Source organism: Patagioenas fasciata, chromosome 11 (genome assembly GCF_037038585.1).
Source record: "Patagioenas fasciata isolate bPatFas1 chromosome 11, bPatFas1.hap1, whole genome shotgun sequence".
NCBI classification, from domain to species: domain Eukaryota; kingdom Metazoa; phylum Chordata; class Aves; order Columbiformes; family Columbidae; genus Patagioenas; species Patagioenas fasciata.
In genome coordinates, this window is record NC_092530.1 from 10,745,298 (window position 1) to 10,769,224 (window position 23,927).

A 23,927-nucleotide genomic window follows, 5' to 3' on the forward strand; every position below is an offset into this window, starting at 1 on the left:
AAAGGGTCTTCATAAAAACTTTTCAATATGTAAAATAGCATAAAGGAACAAAGCAGGGATGTAAAGGGCAGACAGTCCCCTGAACACAGGCAGCCTCACAGTCTGTCAGCATGGGACCACCTACTCATCTCCCTGCCTTTAACACGCTAACCAGACTTGCGTGGCGCCGGCCTCGCTGGCTCTCCCAGCAGCAGAAGAAAGACTACAGATGGCATATACAGCCTTTGAATCGTAGCAGAGAGGAAGACTAATTTATTTCTGAATTCTCCTCAAAAACACCCATACGCTCTTAGTCTGTGGCAGGGCCTGATGTGCTGTGAGCGGGAGAAGCTCGCCCTGCGCCCCTTGCCCAGGTGTCTGCAGGAGGACAGCCCAGGTGCAGGTGCCCAAAGGCAATGCCACTGCCCGGGGCTCAGACAGACCCTGGTCCTGTGCACACACAGGTCCCTGTTGGGGAACACTGAGCCGTGGTGGCACCGCGCTGTGCAGGGGGACAGGACCGCAGCCCCAGCACAGAGCCACAGTGACTTCGGCTGATCTGCAGCCCAGCACAGACAGGGCAGGCACACACATGTCTACAGCTTGAAAAGCAGATGTACCCTTAATTTCTGCATCTGCATACAGTAGTTGTGTCTCAGAAGGAACTGTGGGCATCTGCATAAAACATGCATGGACTTAACATTGACAAACTACAGCAGGCAAGGCCAACTGCAGTTTTAACACCTTTTTACACTGCTCAGCTGATACACATCAAGACTTCAATGTGGCATATTGCGAGTCAGATGTCGGCTGTTGTTTTTAAATGAGTGTGAGCTAATGTGTTAAAAACACATTGCCCGCATGACCTGGCCTCTCAACACACCCTGATATCCCTGGGTATACTAGACCCTCTTTAGAAAGTACCTTTTACCAGCAGTTACCACAGGTGATGTGTTGCTCTGTCTGACACCCTTTTCTCACACCTGGAAGCCTCAGACTTTGCTGAGGAGGCCTACAGTGTGCTCAGAGTCAGTTGTTGTTCCAGTGCAGTCTCTTCCAACACCGCTGGGTACCTCATTCAGCACTTCAGGAGTGCCTGGAGGGTTGGCTCCCAGTGGAAGTCGGGCAGTGTCCCTCTGCTTCGCTCTGCACGTAGTCTGAGTGCTGGCTGGTGTCCCATCATGCGAAGTGACTGCAGTCCAGACCCACTTCTTGAAAAGCGACACTCTAGCAAAGAAGTTGTTCCGTTCTGCAAGCAGGAATGACCAGAAGCACGCAGAGGCAGGAGCATGGCCAGTGTTTCTTGCTGTCTCTTGTGCATGGCTTTGAAGTTAGAAGGGCTCATCTTTGGGTCTGTCAGCAGAAGAATTTGATCCCTCATTTTGGATTCCAGAGGTGGAACATCTTATGGATTTTCTTCTCCGTGTTGCAGTTTGCTATTATTTTTTCTCCCTCACCTTAAGAGTCTTGAGGTTTGCAGCCCCTGGGCTCAGCTGTGAGCAGAGTGGGTAGTGCTTTTGCTGTGTGTCCTCTCTAAATCCCTCCCTCCCACACTCGCAGGGAAAGACAGAACAAACCTCAGAGGAATCCGTGACATTTCTCGCCCGGCTCAAATGCGGTGAAGATGATGTTTGAAACGCCATTAGTCATGAGCGATTAGCAAGGCTTAGTTGTTGAGGTTCTTAAGCCTCCTTCCAGTTCTGCATGGGGAATGGCATGTTTGTGGTTGTGGTTATGTTCTTTTTTATCAAGCTCAATTTTTATGGGTTCTGCTTATCTGCAGCCATAACAGGGAGGGAAATTCACAACTGTGCCGCAGTTATCCTGTAGGGTGCTTAGAGCTCTCCATAAGCTCTCCATTTCAAATACTATAAACAAATAAGCAAAGATCAGTCTGTTTTTTAACCTCTCCAGTGTAACTTGTAGTCAGGGAAGTGATGGGGAGCCAGGCTCCAGTGCTGGGTTGTAGCTGATCTGCTTTCAGTGCCCTAGTTGTCAATGGTTTCCTGGGACCCTGTGTCCAAACCCATGCTTGTTCCCTCCACAGAAAACAATTGCTGCCATATTCATTTAAGGCATGAGGGTGTTGGCATTTCCAACATCTTGATCGCCTATCAAAAAATGGTAGGAAAGCAGGAAGACAGAAATGTATCAGAAAAAAATAAATATTTTTATCCTTTGTAATATTGAAATGCAATTTTAAATAATATACAAATAAATCCATACTGTATGATTTGAATGAGGACATGATAACAATCAAGCCTTTAAAAACTAATTTGTCTGTGCTCCAGCACAGCACCAGCTTCCTCTCCACAAAGACCCCACAGGAACATCCTGCATGAACTCTGCTGCTCATGAAGGAGATACAGACTTTATTACACGCTGCATCAGTGCTTAGGAAGAGCTCCACTGTGTCTACTTTGGCAATTAAATTATTACTTTGGGAGAATTAAACTTCTCCGAGTCCAAGAATGCACTACAGAAACTAAATGCTCTTATAGCTGAACCAACCTTTTCGTACCTTGACGAGCTGTTCCAAGGCTGGTGGTCCATGTGCAGAAGTGTGGGCAGGCACCCACCTCCCACCTTCTCTTAGGTTCCTTTTAAAGATCTTGGACTAATCAATCAGTAAGGCAAGAGAACTTGCTGAAAGAATGGAAAAGAGTTCATTAAAATATAAGAAACACATGATTTGCCCAAAACCTTCAAGACAGATGGACGGATACAGAGCATTACTAGAAAATGATATTGTTTTAGTTGACATCTCACTGCCCGGTTTGCATAGTGTTTATTCATTCATTTTAACTTAACAGAAATACAAATACATGTTGGTATGTATCTACCTCTGTTGAGAGGCCCTTGCACAGATTTGATTGTAATTTTTCTTGTCAATAATTTTCTGTCAAAGTCCTTAACTTCAGTGACAGCAAAATAGGCTGCAAAGAAAATGTTTACTACTCAGTCTTGTAATTTATCATCTGGTTCATTAGCGTAAGACTCTAGACTGTGATTATGTTGTAACTGTTTTGTAACTAACTTGGGTTTGTTTTCCATTTTCAGAGAGCAGATATAGCTGTTGCTCCCCTCACCATAACATTGGTGCGAGAAGAAGTCATAGACTTTTCCAAACCCTTTATGAGCCTGGGCATCTCCATCATGATCAAGAAGCCTCAGAAATCTAAACCAGGCGTATTCTCTTTCCTGGATCCTTTGGCTTATGAAATTTGGATGTGTATAGTCTTTGCTTACATTGGCGTCAGCGTAGTTCTTTTCCTAGTCAGCAGATTCAGCCCTTACGAGTGGCATTTGGAAGACAGCACTGAAGAACCACGTGACCCTCAGAATCCTCCCGACCCTCCAAATGAGTTTGGAATATTTAACAGCCTTTGGTTTTCCCTGGGTGCCTTTATGCAGCAAGGATGCGATATTTCTCCAAGGTTTGTTCCATATCACTCCATCACCTTTTTGCATTTTATGGTCATTCTCTGATGCCATGGTGCATATATGTTACTTTTTCAAATTTCTTTTTAATTCCAAATTGTTTATTTTGACATTCCATTCAATGTTAAGCATCATCAAGCCACCATGCTTGCTAACATTCACCTCCAGAGTGAGTGGCATTGCCTTATAATGCCATTTATGCATTTCTGCCAAACTTATATACACCATGTTGAGGCTGTAAAATGCATAGGGTTTTCTGTTTTCAGCAATGCTTGGAGGGCTACCGTGTTTTTGCTGCATATCTCATTTTACGGTCGTCTCCTTGGTGCATATGACACATTCTGCTTTGCAAAATAAGAATTACTGATTTCAAAAAGTCACATGCAACAGCACTTTAAAGCACCTCCGCTCCCGTCATGGCTTCTGCTAGTCTTTATGTTTGCTTCTGTGCCTAATCTCCCTAGTTTTGTTCTTCTTGCACCATCCTTTAATTTGTTACTAATTTGCTTGCTACCGTATTTCATATGTTCAGGTCTCCATATGTGCCCCTCTAACAGTCATTGCATACTGTGTGTATCGTTATTTTGGTCCAGTCTAATCTGTTGTCCCTGTGTTCGTAGTCAATATGGTCCAATAAGCATTGCCAGTTTCCATAAAGAATTTTCTTATTCATAAAGACAGTCTTTCTGAATAAGGCTGTAGTAAAACGTGTTTGATGTTAGTTCAGATTTAGCAGAGAGCACTGATATTAACTATTGCAGAATTATATTTCTTTTATAAAGAAGCATTTTGGAAAACACCTGAGAACAGTGAAGTTCTGTCTAATTGAACAATGCATACCACATATGGTTTTTGAATAATATATATAATTTTTCTACGTTTACACTGGTAAAATACTTCGGTGACGTGCCTGTGATAAGCAGTAAAATTATCTAGTTTCTTAGTGATGGAACACCAGTTATATTTTGTATGGCAATATTTTAATAAGCAGTTTACAGCTATTTTAATTATTAAAAAAACCTGCTTAGTACAAACAGGATGCAGTTTTCCCCTTTAACAAGATTGCTAATTAAAGCAAGAGAGGCAGATATTTTCTAAGTAAGCACTTACATTCAAAATACACCTTGTTTATCTCCATATTTGTGTACCTTTTTCAACACCCAAATCATCTGCAAGTTTCCAGGTTTTCCTGGTCCAAACAGTGGTAGGGACCTTGAGTGGCCTCACTGAAGTAAGTGACAAACTTCTATGAAGTTTCACGGAAAGGATCGTGATTTTACTTGTTATAATGTAATAACGATCCCTTAATTTCGCAGTCATGGCACATTCACATCTCTTAAGGATCGCAGCGAAATCCAGGGCTTCCAGAGATACTGGCCTATGCGTGTTGGTGTTTGATGCAAGTCATGCATATGTTTGAAAAGTCTTGATAGCAGCGGTTAGATTTCATACTTATCAACAGATGCATATATATCCCATAAAAACCCACACATGTTTTTGCCTGGCAGTGACCACGCGTTAGTTTTTGCAGTTATCGGTGCCTGAGTGTGCTGCCCCCCTGTATAGTTGCAGCCATTCTCCTGTTCTACGCTGTCTTTCTGCTTTATGCCCAAATTCTGTGTTGAAACTTTGCCTCTCTGCTTGCTGTTAAAGGTGATGAGTAGTGATAACATTTAAATTGCTGTTGACCGTGTGTGTGCCCAATACAAAGGACCGGGAAATAAGCACTGGGACATCACATGGAAAGCTGCAGGCATTGCACTGTTCCACTAGGGCTGTTTATTGACAGTTAAATAGATGTGCATAGGATTTTTGTTAAGCTCTCATGTGACTCTTTGACAAGTTCAGCCATTTTCCTTATATAACAAGTGGAGCATATTCTGGTTTTTTCCAATACTGCCATGATAAGTGCCTTGGAAATATCTAAAAAAAGAAAAGAAGAAAAAAAATAGAGACAGCAGTAAACCTTTTTATTTTATCTGTCCGTCAGAAGCTATTATCTCAGTATTAATAGATGGCCCTTATTTGAAGACATTGTCCAGTTATTTTGTTATCTTTCATGATAACAGATTCCAGGCAGTTACATGCATTGTTACTGAAAAAAAGAAAAGAATAAAAAAAAAAAAAAAAGAAAGATAAATCTCATATCTTGGTTTAAATTCCAGAAACAGTGGTACTTTGACTGATATGTTGATTTAAGTTGATTAAATGTCAAATTTCTTTTCCATAGAAGGGACTATTCCCAAGTATTCTATTCTTAATCCGTATCTTTGTAAGGTTGTGCCATTCACAGTACATTAACTATATGAATGTTTCATATTATTTTATTGCCATTAAAAGGGGCTTCATTCTTCCATTGTGAGTTTTGTCTGAATAAATTTCTTATATGAGAGCGAGCGTACAGCACTTGTAGAGAGATGCCGACAAGCAGTCTGGAGAGATCACTTTTGTACTTGCTGATAAAGGCTCTTTGAGCTGCCTTTGTGTGGAACAGCTGTGACATCTAATGACTAGTTAGCTCTGTCCTCGGTGAGTATGCTGTGTGGATATTCCAGAGGATATATCCCTATACTCTCCTCTCTGTATTTAATAGGAGTCATCTGAACGGAATCAGATAGCAGCCAAAGGATGGGGGTTAGCGCATCCCTTGATGGAATCAACATTTGTTCCAGCAGTTTTTGTTCTGCTATCAAAGGCTGCTGTGTTTTCTGCATAGCGAGCTAAAGCATTGAAAATTCACTTTTGATGGATCAAAAGTAGATTATTAAACATGCTTTAATGTGAGATGTGTACAGCAAATTGAATCAGGAGAAAACACAGTCAAATTTGTAACACTGTTCTGAGCGAAAGTATCTTTGAAATCTCTATGAGAGCATGTATTTTCATTTTGCTCTTTATTCATGTGGAACAAAGCGGCTAGATTAATTAATTGATGATGGAAAAAGACAGAGGGTTCATTAAAAATTATCTCATGAGGTTGGTCATTTAAGAGGGTGTATTTCTAGATCCCTGTTTTCACAGCAGCAGACTCAAGAGACTCCTATTAAAGGCCATGGGAATGACTTTGTGGGACTTTCAAAGAAGCATTGAGTAACTAGGTATTTCTGAAACTCCCACGGCCAGTTCCTGTGATGGAAGCATCTCAAGTCAGTGCTTTAGATGCTGTTGGTTGTTGTGTTCTGTCCCCGTAGCTGAGGTGAGGGCCGCCTGTGCCGGCGGAGAGGCCGGGGCTGCTGGGTCTGTGAGCAGGGGCTGGAACGCATGGGTACCAGATAACCTGTGCTCGGAAAATGAAGGCGTCCTGGACAAGGAGAGTTTGCACCTAAGTTGTTCAGGGTTATTTGCCCATAAAACAGACGTACAGTAGCAATCAGAAGAGCCCAATTAAAAATTGCGTTGTGTGAGAATCTTATTATTTCTCTATGCTATAGGAAATCAAGTATGTTTTCTGGCCATAAGTAGAAACAAAATCCAAGCTATTTTGATAAATAAATGAGGTTGTGTTTGAATGTGTTATTCTCCTGGAAACTGAATGTGAATTTGAATATTTATTTTGTTTTTCCCTTGTTACTAATTTGCTCTCATTTGACTCCATGCTTCCTTTCAAATTTCCTCTCAAGGTATGCACTCTTCCTGTTTACTTGCTTTTGAAAACACTGTCTGACCTTGTTTTGATATTATTCTGTTATTCCAGGTCTTAGTTACTCATCTCATTTGTTAAAATGCTAATTCGCTTTAAAATAATGTCATGCAAAGTATCTATTTATAGAGCTAATTTGGAAAACGACATGTTGGGATAAAGCATTAGTAGTTGGTTTTAAGTTACAACACTGCACTCTTGGACAGGTATGTCTTCATCGGGAAGAGTGGTGCTGGTATTAAAAGCTGTGATTGATTTTTCTCTAATAATTACCTGAGTAGTGGACAAACATTTCTGTGGTTCACAGTACAAACTATACAAGTGTTCTCTTACTACCAGCCCAGTGTTGATGCACTAACCCTTTTCCTCCCGCATCCCTCTACACCAGCCCCTGCAGTGGGTATAAGGAGTCTTCACATCAGCAGATGGACTGGGGGGAACTGGGGTCGTTTGGACAAAGAGGCTGCCAGGCCACGCTCGTCTGTGTTCTTGTTCTTCGCCTCTCTCTGTTTGTCTTTCCTTCAGTGTCAGCTTTGTGGTTTGTTTTGTTTTTCTTTTGCCCCATCCTGTGCTACCACTGATTAAAGCCATGTCAACCCCAGCTGCTTCATCGTAGCAGCTGTTAAATCACGCTAACCTTTTCACCTTCATTGGAAGATTCTGGGAGAAACAACTGTAGTGACAGGCAGTTTTCTTCTGAGAACAGCTTCTTCAGCTCTTCTGAGAACGGCTCTGGTCCTCATCTGGCAAGACCCCTCTCTTGCATGTAGGACCCTTAGGGAAGTTCCTTCTTCGTTGGGGGATCCAGCCATGCCCACCTCCCCCTGCCTCTCAGCTCGTCTCTGTTTTTTGTCCTGTATCTGTCTGACTTGCTTCATGCAGACTGCAAGATTTCGGAGCCAAGACATTTTTACCTTTTGCTGTGTGTAATATGCTCGTCCTGCTAACAAAAGGGGCACCTACCAATGCAAGTAAGACATTTCATATGGGAAACTACAGGGGGAATGAATACACGCTGGTTTGTTCCCAATGGTTCCATTGAATTTATCTAAACACCTTAGCAAGTCTTTTTTTCATCTTCCCGTGTCAAGACCCACGGTAAAGCAGGAGGGCCACGGGAACGTTGAGACCCCAGATGAAGCTGGTCTTGCTGTGTATAAGTGAATGTTCTTCTGCCGTACCTGCTGGCCAAGCTGCTGCTCACTCTGGCTCTGAAACTGTCCACCACGCTGCAGGGAGGAGGAATTCAACCCCAGGTCTTCTCTGAAGATGGGAAGTATGTAGTGAAAGAATGAACAAAAGAGAGTTGAGTTTCACCCAACATAGCCATCTAAAAGCAAGAGGCTATGTTTTAGTCAGGCATCTTGTTTCCCTCCAAAGCCATGAGACAGATGGGCACCTTCAGACTTATCCCACACCACAGCAAATGAGATAAATCTCTTTCTGAGGATGTCTGCCTCCTCTTGTTCTCCGCTGGCTCCAAAGGGAGCTTTACGCCATGAGTTCAGCAGGCACTGCTTTGTTGTTGGCTAAAGTTAAATCAGCCCGTGTAAGAGGGGATTCCGTGTGCAGAGTATCGAGTTTTACAAAGTAGATAAAGCCAAGACCTTCACTGGCAAGGGAGCTGGCCAGAGGGGACTTTAGCCATTTGTAAAAGACACTCTATACCTATAAAGAGAGTGAGATAGAGAGATTCCCTGACTTAGTACATTTTTCTGGATTTATATTTCTGCATCTTACCTTTGCAGCTGCTCAGTAGCCTTCTGTTAGTGAGCACAGCTGCAGCACAGCCCAGCTTGAAATGTGGGAACCTTCTATCCTCTCGGGAGGCTCTCGGGACAGGCAGGGAATCTCTTCGGCTTGTCGGTGATCCAGCGGATCTGCAGTTCACACCTTGAAAGTCATTGCTTCCTGATGGACAAAGAGGTGATGCTTCACTCCTCGAGCTTCCCTAAGCTTTGTAACCACCTGAACCACCTCGCACATTGGTAAGGACCTGATGCAGCAGTCTCTGTGTGCTGAGTGCGCTGGTGCGTGCTGTGATCATGGAACCAGCCGCCATCTGCCCTCGGTGGGAGCTGCTGCTGCAGCTTCTTGGACCGAGGAGAGTGGAGAATAGCAGCGCTTCACCTCTCAGTTTGTTTCTCCACATTCCACTAACCTATTCCATAGTGCTCTCTGTTTTTATTGTGTTGGCGATTATTTTTCTTTGGTGTGTCCTTTAATGTTGGATGGATTATTATTTATTTCTTTTTTTCTTAATAATTTAATGGGATTTTTTTAATGGCTCAGGCAATCTCAGGCTCTGGCCAAGACTAGACAGTTTACCAGCCAACCCACCTGTGTGCGTGGGGGCACATCACAAGACTCTTGCTTTTTTGCTGTCTCCATCTGTTGGTAGGACAACTTGTACCCACTGTCTGGGGGTGGCACTGAGGGGCTTGAAGGAAACAAATGAACAGGTAAGAGTTTTGCTGCTTTCTATTTCTTACCTTCGCACAAAGTGAGGACTACAGCACCCAGGTTCCATGGATCTAATGTATCTGGGATCGATTCTTCCTCCACTGGTATCAGTAGAGTTAAGGGAAAATGTGTGAAATGGCTTTGTCTCAGCTCCTGCAGTGATTCCTGGTCAACGTGCTGTGTTTGGAGAACGCGCACTGTGTATGGCAGTGAAATTCCCAACCAGCTGAGCCGCATCACTGCCATCCTTCAGCCCCAAACAAATATTTTGAGGCTGATGCTCAATAGCTTTAAAGCATCAGGATCTGATGAGCTGACAGGATCTAGACCTCCTGACCACTAGGCATTTTGTAATTATATGTTTACAAATAGGCTTTTTTTTTTTAGTCTTTATGGCATCCTTTTAAATAATAAACAACACGGCAGAAACAGAATACAATTCAATATTTTTCTGCTTCGTTCTCTGTTGCTCTGGTGGTTATAAAGCAGGAATACACTTGACTTGCAACAGTGCAACATCCAAATCTTAATTAACATAAAACAAACCAGCCGCTCTCCTCACTTCAATATGCAGATTCAGTCTGTAATTCCTGCTAGGCTGTGAGAAGAAAAGGATACTGGGTAATTTTTGCTTTTTTCCTTTGAATGTCTACTCAGATCCCTTTTTGCAGTTTACTACCTCCTACATTTTGAGAGTCGATGCAGTAAAAGGTCCATTTGTGTTGTCCAAGCTGGGCAGTGGGCAAATCCAGCCCCAGGGAAAGACTGGGCTAGCAGAGAAGGCAAAAGGCTCCTCCAGCTAAGGGTCTGTGGAAGTCAGGAGAGCTTGTTCCTCTCCAAGCCTCCAATGGAATTGGCTCAGATGACTTATTAATTGGCTGTCCTTGGTTTCACTGAGAGACCAGAGAGAGTTTAACTAGGCAAGACCAGGCGCATGTGGAGTTTGGTCTACTGAGGAAGGCTGGCAGGAGCTGGCTCGTGGTCACCTGTTCACAGGTACCCGGAGGATCTGGACAAAAGGGTTGTATATGAATTTCTCTTCAATAAAGAAAAATAATCAAGTTATGTCTTCCAAGCAATTTGATAATGTGTGTTTTCCCATAGATCTCTCTCAGGGCGAATTGTTGGAGGAGTCTGGTGGTTCTTCACTCTCATCATTATCTCTTCCTACACTGCTAATCTTGCTGCCTTCCTCACGGTGGAGAGGATGGTTTCTCCCATAGAGAGCGCAGAGGACCTGGCTAAGCAAACCGAAATAGCTTATGGCACTTTGGATTCAGGCTCAACCAAAGAATTCTTTAGAGTAAGTATGTTAAATCTCCATTCAAGCTTTACTAAGCTGTGAGTGCCTAATACACATTTTTCACTGCTTTGTTTCTACCTGACTGTAATAGCTGTTCTGGTGAAAGCTGCTTTGTGCAATCAGGACAGGCCTGAGTGCAGATTTTAATATCAAAAGGCATTTTATCAAAAATCGGTGGTTTTGTTCAACCTGAAACATCTCAAGATGGAAAACCAGACCTCTGTTATCATGGGAAGGGTTTTTTTTAACACCAGTTTCAGAACCTCGGCTTGGTGAGCAATAATGCAAGCGTGAGCACAATATTTAGCTCAGAAAACTCTTGGAGGAGTGATGCTCTTGACCTACTTGCTCCGTTTGCCCAGCTGGCAGCCATTCATGCCATCCCACATGGAGCTCACTTGCCAGAATGAGAAGGGGTGGGAGGCATGTGTTGCTGTGCGGTTCTATATGGTGCATTGATTGCTACAGTTGTTGTTACGAGTTCTCCACTGCCCAGCAGCATCTGGCTGTGGCTGTATCAAACAGTCAGGGGTGAGACTTCAGTACCCCAGAACACTGGTATGTATTCCCCTTGGTTAGGGAAATGCTGCATTTGCAATATTTTGGGATAGAGGGAGTATACGCTTTTATTTAAAGATGATCTTTTCTTTCTCCACTTGCCAAGCCACAAGCTGAGCTACAGAGAGCTTGGTGAGGGCCATTAGAAACTCTAAATATGCCCTCAGGCCACTTTTATGTATCTAAAAATGTTTCAACCTGAAAAGCTCTTATATCTGGCCTTTTAAGGGTGAACTGAAATGCTCAGCGCTTTCAGGGAGCCCTTGGTTCTCTCTCAGCAGTGCCAATCAGGTGCCATTCAAACCAACATTCTGTGTGTGTGGAGGGGTGGTCAGTGCTGCAGGACTAATCATTGCCCGTCACAGGGGCAAGGGTGAGGGAGGAGGGAGACAACCCTCGCTGCTGTAGGCTGATGGAATACTTGAGGGCTCCTTGACTAAATACTGATGGCTTCTTGAATTTGCTTCAGATTTCAATACATGACCCCACACGCGTATGTATAAATCGGATGTAAAGCTGAAAATGAATGCAAAGGTATTTTATGCAGCTTTTGTACTCTGCCTTACTTATATGTAATGTCTTTATATATAAGATAGACACTCAGTAGTTCTATGGTGACTGGTATGCTACAACGGCTTCTGTTTGTATTAAAATCATGTGAGGTAAACACTGACCTTGTAAGGGTGACATAAGTGTGTAAAACTTTGTATTGCATTTAATTATCAGTCTGAGGCAGTATTACCTGCACAGCAAAAATGAGTTGAGTGGACCCGTCAGAAGAGGTAGCACAGCTTGATTAGAAATATCATTGCTGTTTACAGTAGCTATACTGTTCTTAGGGGGAAAAATAATCTTTTGAATATCTTGTTGCCGTTAATACAGAAAGAGGGATTGCGTGGGGGTGTTTCTTCATTTCCTTAATAGTTTGACGTAACAAGGAAATCCCTTCTCACTGAGAGATCAAAGGAATGAGTGTTCTGTGTGAAAGGATACAAAGTCTAGTAAATGTATGAAGACTTTGTTGTGCTGTTGATAGTCTTGAGATGAGCTGTGACTCTCTCCTGGAGAAGGCAGGGCTGTAAGTGAGGATGATCTGCCAGGAGCTGCCAGCTCCATCAGGCGGGGAGAGGAGTGGGATGGGATGGGATGGGATGGGATGGGATGGGATGGGATGGGATGGGATGGGATGGGAGGGGATGGGATGGGATGGGAGGGGATGGGAAGGGATGGGAGCAGAGCCCCGGAGTTGTGGGGATGGGATGGGCCACAGGGGAAGGAGAATGGGCCCTCGGTGGTGCTTCTCTTTCCTCAGCATTCTCAAGGCACACAACGTAATTCCAGCTGTATTAACCTGTGCAGAGTAATTAGTTTGAATAGAGTGATGCACCCATGAAACTGTGGTAATTGGAGTCTTCTTCAGTTGATTTGAGAAGGACAAATGCTTTGTCTTAGATTAAATGCATATGTTCACATAAATACTTCATTGTACAATCTTTGTTAGCTACTTAATAATATGGCAATGATGGTTGAAACCTGAAATAACTGCAAGAGGACACTTGGTTTCCGAGCACTGCCGCTGCACAGGCTGTGTGTGCTCTCTGGTTTGGGATGCTTTTCTCCCTGTAAGCCCTTTTCTCCTATTGGAGCATCAACAGGAGTGAGAGTGCTCTGGGTCAGAAAAAGCCATGAGTTTTCCTGAGTACAGTGTGATGCTTTTTCCCTCTGTGAGGGGAATATCCTCCTCTGCCCGTTCCCCACCAGCGTGTAACCAATTTCAGCAACAGCTTGCCGAGCCGATCAGGGTCACCTACCCTGCAAGAAAGGACCTTCTAACTGAGGTGATGGCTGCATGAGCAAGTTACTGCAACCCTCCCTCACAGTGGTTGTCTGTGTGTGTACACACACTCTGTCCGTGGCGTGTGAGAGGTAGTTAAATCTTCCCTAGAGATGGGAGAAAGTCAGTAACTTGGTTTTGTAGCTGGACTGTGACTTCACACAGGAGGTGCAGGACAGTCTCTCCAAGATCCCATAAAGAAGCTTGCATAGGTTTCTGTCTTCCTAGAGCTGTAAAGCTGAAGTGTTTCTCAAATATATTAGTCAGACATTGATCTTAATAGCTGCTGTTGGCCAGTGAAAGGTGCCAGACTGACAACAGCAAGGAAAAAGTGCCTCTTAATGCATCATAGAGGGACAACACATAAATGAACTTCAGATACCCAGCACCTTGTCTGCGTGTGCTAGCGGAGCTCCTTTAGAGCCCTCAGTCCATGGCTCCTTTCTGCCAGCCCCGTTTCCAACTGGGAACACTTCTGGAGGTTTCTTTTAGGTGTATTCCTACCTGGCAGGAACTGGAACGAAACCAGCACCTCGTTTCAGATGAACAGATGGTAATGACTTTCAGGCACTTCAGACCTGGGCAGACTCCAGCTAGTGACCTATTTTATAGTGTTGTCTGTTTTCCTAAACATCGCAGTGTCTCCCATTGCTGTCCCAGCTCCGTAGGTCGAAGGTAGACACACCATTGCAGTTCCAGGCACACACAATGGCCGTTGTTGGGCTGACGTTGCTGTCACGGTTACAGCAAGAGCCTGTTTTTTAACAGTTTCACAGTAGGCACTATTCACAGTCCTCACTTGTTGGTGACTCTCTGCATCACGGCATTTCCACCCCCCAATGTATCTTAACAACCAAACGAGCCTTCCTGTATTTTCATGGTTGTTGTGTGTTCATGCTCAGAAACATTTTACATTTTACATTATCTTATGAAGGAATTTAGATGGCAATAAATAGATGACATCAATTTGCTTTTGTCTTTTAAAGGGCATTCATCCATATTGAAAAGAAAGAACCTCTCCTTAGATATTTATTAACATACAGTTTCAGATTAAGGACTCAAAAATACTTATTTCTCTTTCTTGAAAACTGGCAAAGGCCTGTACTAGAAAGCAATTTCAAATCACTAAGCTACTACATTTAAGGGTGTGTCTGTTAGAATTAACATCTTCGAATACATTCAACTGAAGCTTCAGCATATCTGAGCAGCTCATCAAATCAATTTAACACCATTTAATCCAAACTCAGCACTCAGCCTGAGTATAATTCCACAGTCTAATAGGTTTCAGACCTCCAATACGCATATATTCAAAAGGCATGACCTATAACTAATTAGTAGTTCTTATGTAAACTTGGATGTATTTAAACTTCAGTAGAAGCAGAACATGTTTCTAGACATTTAAAAATATAAATTGCTCTTGAATTTCTGGTTGTTTCTTTTAACTGATAGCAGATACCTGTGTTAAAAGGCTTCCATAAAACAACTTGCAAAGTGTGTGTTTGATCATTGACAAATACAGTTGACCCTTTAGTACACTTTACTGAAAACCTGAAATTTAGGAGGTGTCCTCAGAATCGGTCTGATGTGGCAAGTCTTTACAGGTTGAAATATTGACACAAGTAACATTTCACAAGATGTTGTGTTAGGTCCTTTTCCCTTTCGTGGGAAATCAAAGGCAGTTCATATCACACCATTGCCAATGTATTTAATCACTGTTAAACTAAGAGGACCAAGGATACCTCAAAGGACTGATATTTTATTGTAAGACTTTGTGTTTTTCCCAGCAATGGTTTCAAGGATGTCCCTGACGAAATGACTCTGCTATCTGATGGCTCCCTCGTGCCTCAGATGAAGTGACTTGCTGCTCGGAAGCCAGTTCCTAATTTTTCCTCCTGGAAATGGGACTAATTGCCAGGCCTGTTAAGAGTTTCACTAGAAAGGCCAAAGATCTTTGCACATGATGGTTCCTGCTCTTGCAGTTGGGTACTCCTGCCTGGCATCGATGTTCATGAATATTGGATATAGAGTTTGACACTGACATTGCTTCTGCTGTCGATAAAGACTTTACGCTCGGAGTCTGGAGAAGTCAAACAGGCTGACAGCCTTAAGCTCAGCTTGGATACTTCAGATATTATTTTTATTAATTCTTTGCAACACGGTATGAAATGCACAGCTAAACCTGAGTCTCCATTACTTGAGGACACACGGGAGTGATGGCTGAGTGAGGACACCGAGCAGTCTGCACGTGCTCTCCTTCTGCCTCGGTGTGAACCCTTCACTGCTCGTTGCGCTTGGATAGCCTGCCCAGACACTTTGATAGTATTTCACTCTGAATTAATGTTTTGTGAGAAGGCAGTACTGTCCTTTTATGCCCTCGTGGGCACTTCTAGCACCTGAAATTCCTCTTAATCAGTTTTTCTCAGAAAGTGGTTCTTTCCAAACCAGGGTCAGATGTGTTGCCTTTCTGAACTTCATATGTGCATAAAACATGAAACTAGAGTTTTTAGGACATGGGAAGTCACATTAAGGTTGGCCCCTAAGGTGGTCCCCCTCTTTCTTCTTGGTTTCATCAAGTTTGAATAGTTCAGCAAGAGCAGATAGAAAAGCGTGAGGTGCCTGGTGAGAGGCTTTGTGTTTCTGTCTGCGGCTCTGGTGGCCCATGCTGAGCAAACGTGCCTTGACATGGAAACAGGTACCAGAAAAAGCCTGTAGATATGGTAAGGGGATTTGCGACGTATGTTTTGAAAAGAACGTTAAGTACAACTTGTTTGACTGGTAAAACTAAAGCAAATATAGGAAACTATTTGTGCAAAAGAAAAGAAGAAAACACCAGACAGATTAGTGCCAAAGCAGAAAATAAACATTTATCTGAAAAAAACAATAAAATAGCAAATGAAAGGCTTGACGCCAAATTCCTTGCAAATTAAATAAACATTCCTTAAACCCATTAAAAAGATTTTGAAATACCTTCCTGTAAAAGTCCTTGGGGTGACTAAAACCTCCCTTTGTTCAGACTGAGCTTTACAAGGGGCTGTATGGGGTGGGGCTGTGGTGACACCGGTGGGTCCCTTCTGGCTCCAAGGACCGAATTGCCACTGGACCCCTGGCTGGTAGGGGGGGTCCTGGTTGTGGTCCCTGCCAGGGCCTGGGGAAGGTCGGTTGTGGCGGGCGAGGTGGCAGCACAGCATCATCCCAGAGCCGTTAGGGAGAGAGGGAGGAATAATGACCATAATGCCTTCTGAAGCACCAGCATGTTACACCCAGTTATAAGATAAAGAGCTCATTGCTTTCCTCTGATGATATGCTTGTGTGAAGGCAAGAGGTAAGGGAAAGAAGCAAGTGGTTTAGCTAAGGAAAAGCCTTGAATTATGAACCAGTAGCTGCCATGCGATTTTTATGCGTTCTGTGCAATCAAACGATATTGAGATCATCATTAGAGGCTATTAAAAACACCACGGTGAACTCTGTGCACGCAGCGCTAAGGGTTTCATCTGTAGTTAAACACTTTGATTTTTAATTTCAAAATTTATTTTGCTAGTGAAGATGAAGGACTTGTTTCTAACACAGCATTCATACAAATGCTTTGCTTTTGCCTTTGGATAAAACTGTGATTAGCAGATTTAAGCTTTCTGCGTTCTTGGCATCGAGCAAAACAACAGAATCATCATAACAAATGCCTGACAAAAATACTGAAGTGTGATTGTATTTACAGACTTTAAAGAACAGAACATCACAGAAAAGTGATGGCTTCAAATACGAGCCATATAGATCTTTGATAGGCGGCATGGTAGCAATTAATCAGAAAAATTACTGTGGTTTGACTGTTTTTCAACACAGAAAGTGTGAAAAACTTATTCACCTGTATATTCTCTCTCCCTTCCCTGTTTGATATAGGTGGGAATGTGCACAAATATTGAAAGGTGAATGTATGTGTGCAGAGAGATCACAGCCTCTTCATTGCACGAATGATAGATGGTCCACTTGTGGGGGTTTTTTCTCTTAATCTGTTGAACCTCCTTTCTGCCACATGGCTAACAGGCAGTTTTACAGACAGCAGGGAATCAGTGATCTAATGGCTTTAAGCCTATGGATCGGAGAGGAAAATATATCCTCACAGGAACTAAAATTAACAGCTCATCCATTGTCTACTCCCTGGAAAGGAAATATTTGGAACCAGGGTTAAGGTGGCTGAACCATTTTACTCATTTCAGCAGATAGGTCAGGATTCAACAAAGCTCTCAGCCAACACTTAATAACAAATCATTGAATAAATCTCTCCTTTATCTTCCAGAACAGATGGCATTTGTCTATCAGCTCTGCTGATGTTTGTGATTTAGACTTTCCAGCTATCAGGGCCCCTGGCCGCACCGTGGGGGTGCGCAGAGCCCGGGTGACGCCTGGCGCAGCAGCCAGCAGTGGGTTAAACCGTCACTGTCTGCACCACAGAGGAGAAGCAGAGAGCGCCTCGGGGAAAAATCACTTGTGTTTGAATGCTCTACTTTTTGGAGAGCAGCTCGATGATAATGATAATGACATTGCTCAAGACAGCGAGGACCCTGGATTTTCAAGGCTCTCCTACTTTACCTAATGCTGCTGTGTCACATTAATACATGCTTGTTAGGGATTCATTTAAAATACATGGGTGCTGATAAATTACTCACAGCGCCGCTACTGTTACTTTTCCATAATTAGGAAATACATGAAGGTTTAGAAATTCTAATGATGTGAATATGAAACATCGCCTCTTGCAGTCCACTGGGATTTCTCCATCATTGCCTGTATATTGGCCTATTCTGTCTGGAGCTGAAAACTCATTAGACCTGACAGTGTTCAGATCGTGTGCTGGAAGCGCCATTCTCTCTTAATTTATTACAAGCCAAATCCAGAGCAGGGCTGGTTTGCTACTTGGTTGCCCAGACAAGACTACTTCTGCTGGGATGATGTCTCTTAGCCTGAGGGCTGATGTAATCCCTCCCTCCAGCCCACTGAGTCCTGCTTCCTGCTCCCCAGGCAGACAGACAGACAGACAGGCTGTCACAGCACATCTGTACTGATCCCCAGCAGTGCCACCCAGCCCGTTGTCCCTGCCACCCCCATGCAGTCACTTCCTCGGGGTGAGCGCTCACCCAGGGCTGGCCCTGGCCCGGAATCGTGGCAGGATTTACACGGAAGAGATTGTCTCTTGGTAAAGACTTTCATTTTAATTTCCTCATCAGTATTGTAACAGGGGGGAATGGATGGCAGCAATAAAGTGAGGAGATGAATACAGACGTAGTCTGAAGTTCAATATCATGCCAGGAAAGGATGTCTTAAAATCGTAGTTTACATTCTGCTACTCTGACTGTTACCAACGTGTCAGCGACGTCTGGTTACGGCCAGAGTGACTCTTTGCCTGGCTGTTTGTGTGAGCGGAGCTCACCCCAGGAAAGATGTCTGTTAAAGCAGCTACTGCACGTTACCTGCCTGCTCACGCTGTCAACATGACCGTGATATATGGGAAGAAAGTCTCAAAACTCCTACAATATTGTTTTATTTTTATAATATAAAGTCATTAATTTGGACAACAAACCAACATGACAGCGTCTCCTGTCACAAACTTGGCTGCGAAATACTATTATTCACCAGTTCACCCTTTCTTTTACATATATGCATATGTTGTCAAAGATTTCTGTATACAAGTATACAGACTGGTTTATGTGCCATTGCTTGAACCTCGCTTATCTGTGCCATCCCACAAATTCTTAAACTGGGGTAGAGTTTGGTAGATTTGGGGCTTGGCCCAGCTAAAAGAGAAATGCCCTTTGTGTGCTTGTGGCATCTGACCTACTTTCTTCTGCCGAGAATGTAATAAAAACAAGAGGTTCGTGTAATGATGGGATTGATTTTTCTGCCCATATAGGTAAGTAAATTGCTGGCATCACAAGTTATCTGTGGCTAAAAGCTGTGACATTGATCTGTCAGACCTTACCCTGTGACCTTCAGTAAATGACAGCTCTGCTTTCGTGTCCACACTTGGGAGAAGGGACTAATGGTGCCCTCTGGCCTTTGTGAAACCTATTTTTTCCTTCTCAGTAAAGATCTTGGAAATTTGAGGCAGAGGGCCCTTCCTAATGATATTTATCATGTTCTTGTTACTAATGTAGCATTGTCAGGCCAGCCTCCATGTGCTCCAGGGCTGGCATGGGGCTGGGGGCTCCCACTGCTGTCCCTCGCTCCTCCTGGGGACAGATGTGGTGGGGGTGACTCGAAGTCAGGCTGGAGAGGAGCAGAGAGGCATCAAAGCCAAGCCTTATCCAAAAGCCCAGAGCAGTGGTAGCGACCCTGTCGCAGTTTGCCATGTTGAGAGCAACTGCCTAAAACCGATGGATGTCAGAGCGATCCCCAACCCAGGTGACAGTGGGGGTACCAAGGCCGTCTGCTGGCATTTTTTCACTCCTGTTTAGTAACTTGCTTATTAATGGTTCATAAGCTACTGGATTCATTAGCTACTGTAGAATTGCACACGTGGAAGAAAAGCAATGAGTGATGATAATGAAGCTAGGGTTCACACGTAACTACCTAAGTTCATATCAGTGAGGCGTGCATCTATATAAAGACACCATGTATTAATCAGATTAAATACCTGCGCCGTTCTTAGTACAGACCTTTGTGTTTTGTATCAGCAACATCTGTCTGGCTTAGGGCTATAAATTTCCCTTGTTAAAGAGCTATAAAGTGGTCACAGGGCTGGTATAGCAGAGGAGTGTGTTAATTCTGCTGCTTTAGGTCCTTTATTGATGTCTCTGCCTTCCTCTGTGTGCGTGCCATGGTCAGGTGCTCCCTCCACTTTGCACTGCTCTCACTTCCATTTATTGCACTTCCCTGTTGGATTTACTGCATTTCAATGCATACTGGCCTGCTCCAAAGTATATTACATTTACGTAGCCTGGACTCAGGTCTCTGAGACCAGGCATCTGTAACTGGCTCCCTTTTGGGTCTTTTCCCTCTCCAGAAAGCCCATTCTATTTCTTACACTGGTATTACCCAGCACAGAACATTCTTCTGTTCTTTCTCATAGCCCAGCTCCTGGATTACTGGAGGGACCTGATCTTGTTTTCTCCTCCCTCTGTTCTTTTTTTAAGCTTGTTTATCACTCTTTGTTTTGAAGACAGAGGTAAAAATGTAACATCAGTATAGTCTAAAATTTTAAACATACAGAGTAAAAAAGAGAAAATATATAAATGAATTTTGAACGTAAAATTGATTTGGGTGAATTTGGCTCATGATTGGATGATCAACAATAATTACCTATAACAGAAGATTTTGAGCTTGACTGCTGGCAATAATTTCCTGGTGCCTGTCATAAGAAAAAAAGGACCATTTAAGTCTTTTTAATAAAATATCCCAACAGGCTGTATGAGGCAGGAATTTTGAGTAAGACCTGCAGGTTGTGGAGAAGGTGGCAGAGAGGGCAAAACATTCTGAAATAGGCAAAGGGCATCCCTGTAACATACTTTAGCTATACATATACTTTAACTATAGTGGAAAAATGCTGTTTCTTTCAAATGTAATAGCTTCACCGCTACTCAGTAGTGAGGAGGTGACTCAATGTCACTTTTAGCGGAAGTGTGAGACAGATGTTTGCAGAGGGGGAAAGGTAATTCAGTCAAAGGGAGAAGGCTTTGGTCATGAAGATCTGTTAGAGCTAAATTTAACCAACGTCAAGGAATCATCCAAGATGTGCTGGCTTTGGCAATCTATCTCTAGGTGGTTTGGGATGTGCAAAATGGAAACCAAGGCATCTGGTCCCGCTCAGCTGGAGCCACGTTTGCGGGTGCTGGGTTTTTGTTGTTGAATCGACTGAAGAAATAACCACAACTGAGAGGTAAAACCTGCTCCTTCCCGCAGTCTGTAACGTGTGCCTGGCCCCATCCAGCTGCGCTGTCGGATGCTATGGCACACTGTGGGTTTGTTTGATTTTTCATTGCAGTACTGGAGCACACGTCAAAACTAGGAGAATTATAATGAAAGACGGTGTTAAAATTGTGGACTGATTGAATTGGCACCTTCTTTTAAAATGAACGCGTTGGTACCCAGAAGCAACGTGTATTTAGGTGTGGGTTGGTGACGGACCAAGTGAGCGACTCCTCAGCACAAGGGCTGCTGGCTTTGCCAACACCAACAGGAGCTGCCCTGGTGCTGAGGTGTGTGTGGTTCATACTTCTGCATAACCATCTCCAAATAAAGAAAAAAGCCAGCACTATTGACAAAGCAAAGGCCAGCTCTATTTATATCTGCAGTAAGGCCACTATAATGAAAAGGCTCTTTAATGTGTCCCAAGGCCTAGATGAAACACTGAAAATGTTGCTTTTAAGAAAAAAATGATAATAATATCCCCTTGAAATCCTGAGGAAATGTGTGTGACGGACTTCTTGAGAGCAATATCAAAGAAATGAAATAGGAGTTGCAGAGCATAGGGAGTTACTGCAGTTAAGGGCTTTGAATTGGTTTAAATCTTTGCTTTTAAGCTTTTTTTCCTAAATATCTCTTTAAAAGTAACACTTTAATGAGAGGGAGAATGTTTTACTGCTGCTGAACTCTAGCAGCAGTGCAGATCTGTCAGACCTTACCTTATTTTGGAGTGTAAATCGTTTCTTTACGGTTGCTCCTGCTGTCTGGCCCCTGTCGCGGGTGTCAGACTCCCGGGGGGCACGCAGGTGCTGCGGGGACGGCGTCAACCTCTGCAGGGAGGGTCTTTGACCAGCTTTAGGTTCATTTTGTTGAGTGGGTGTAAAATATGGCTCCTGGGGCAGAAAATGCCCTTGAGCACTTCTGAGCGGAGCAGCGGGTTTCACAGCTCGCTGGTGCCACTGTCCCTTTCTTTAAGAAGCCTCATCATAAATGGTTATTTTGGCCTCTTTATGGATTTAGGGGGACGGCTGCAAAGAGCAGCACTAACCGGGCGGGATGCAGTGACCGGAGCATCCTTGGGTCCTCACCCCGACCCCCCAGCCAGGTGCTGGCTGCTCCAAAACCGTGTGCCCTATGCCTTTTATTTTACCGTTTCCCAGTCAATACCTGCTGTGTTCATTTCTAGCTTGCATTTTTGTCTATTTCTGCGGGATCAGACTGCATACTTATTTAGTTAATTTGATAATAACGAGATATTATGAAAATCCCACTTGATAGAAGAAGAGATGGGCAATGATCATATAGAAATGTACTGATTTTTATTAACAATGTCGTGCTAAAGAGTTAAATGAAGGGAGCAAACTTTAAAGCTTAGGCTATTTGTTAAAGTTGAGATCCAATTTTGAGTCGTGGAATTTGTTTTTTTGAAGCACGAATGATGATATTCGCCATTTGCCCTTGTAGCACAGCATGTGCTTTGTTTGGGCTGTTTGCAGCCCTGAGCGTGCTGTTGGCACTCATCAGATAACTGTTATTATTAACAATGCACAGATGTATTGGCAATTGCTTTTAGGCAGTCAAGCCAGCTGGGAAGAGTGTGAAAGAACTTATTAAAGACAAATATTCCAGCATGAGTTAAGATGAAAAGAAAAAGAAATTCTGGTTTATCTGTGTAATTAAAGGCACACTCTGCAGAGGAAAACAAGGTAAAGCATACGTAGAGCATGCACAAGTTTTGAAGGCTAACCACATCAGCTTGCTGAGAGATAGAAGGAGTAAACCTGTATTTTACCTTCCTTTAGACCCTTAGATGCCCATTTGCAAATATAAACGGGCAGATGCGTTTGTATTATTTATCTCAGAAGCAGATGGAGGTTGTAAGGACAAGCACCTTGAAACTAGGACACGCCAGAACTGCCGATGCTCACACAGTCTCGCCCGGCCGGGCTGGTTCTGTTCCCTTCCTGTATGAGGGAGCTGCAGCAGAAGAGCAGCAGGTCGGCCGTGGGCAGTGCTGTGCCTTGGGCCCTGGCGTGTTCTGCCATGCTGCCTGCTCTGTCCATGCTGCCTGCTCTGTCCGTGCTGCCTGCTCTGTCCGGGCTGCCTGCTCTGCCTGCTCTGTCCGGGCTGCCTGCTCTGCCTGCTCTGTCCGCTCTGTCTGTGTTGCCTGCTCTGCCTGCTCTCTCCGTGCTGCCTGCTCTCTCCGTACTGCCTGCTCTGTCCATGCTGCCTGCTCTGCCTGCTCTGTCTGTGCTGCCTGCTCTGCCTGCTCTGTCCGTGCTGCCTGCTCTGCCTGCTCTGTCCGTGCTGCCTGCTCTGTCTGGGCTGCCTGCTCTGCCTGCTCTGTCCGGGTTGCCTGCTCTGTCTGGGCTGCCTGCTCTGCCTGCTCTGTCCGTGCTGCCTGCTCTGTCTGGGCTGCCTGCTCTGCCTGCTCTGTCCGTGCTGCCTGCTCTGTCCGGGTTGCCTGCTCTGCCTGCTCTGTCTGTGCTGTCTGCTCTGCCAGTGCTGTCTGCTCTGCCAGTGCTGCCTGCTCTGCCAGCTCTGCCCGTGCTGCCTGCACTGTCTGTGCTGCCTGCTGTGCCAGCTCTGCCTGCTTTGCCCGTGCTGGCTGCCCTGCCAGCTCTGCCACCAGCGCAGGGGCACACAGCTGCCACCCGGGCTCTGCTGCCCGCAGTGCACAAGGGTGGTGGCAGCTGCAGGGCTGTGCCCTGGGCAGCTCCCAGCAGGGCCGGAGGTGTGAAAGTGCCCATGTGCATCAAGGGGGCTGTTGGAAAAGCAGGAGACCCAGGTCAGCAGTCTCAGAGAAGGCACCTCAGGTA

The 23,927-nt window shown here is 44.2% G+C and overlaps 1 protein-coding gene across 5 annotated transcripts in view; it reads left to right on the forward strand.

The window, feature by feature from the left end:
* The window catches only part of GRIA3 (glutamate ionotropic receptor AMPA type subunit 3), a 145,110-nt gene that overhangs the window by 99,024 nt on the left and 22,159 nt on the right, over window positions 1-23,927 (forward strand). For all 5 annotated transcript variants that reach the window (XR_010652109.2, XM_071813445.1, XM_065846475.2 and 2 more), the window contains exons 11-12: window positions 3,040-3,416; window positions 10,628-10,826. Coding sequence is in view for 4 of the 5 variants with exons in the window: in XM_071813445.1 (XP_071669546.1) it covers window positions 3,040-3,416; window positions 10,628-10,826 (576 nt within the window). In the remaining variant the exon portion in view is untranslated. The remainder of the gene's footprint in view (window positions 1-3,039; window positions 3,417-10,627; window positions 10,827-23,927) is intronic.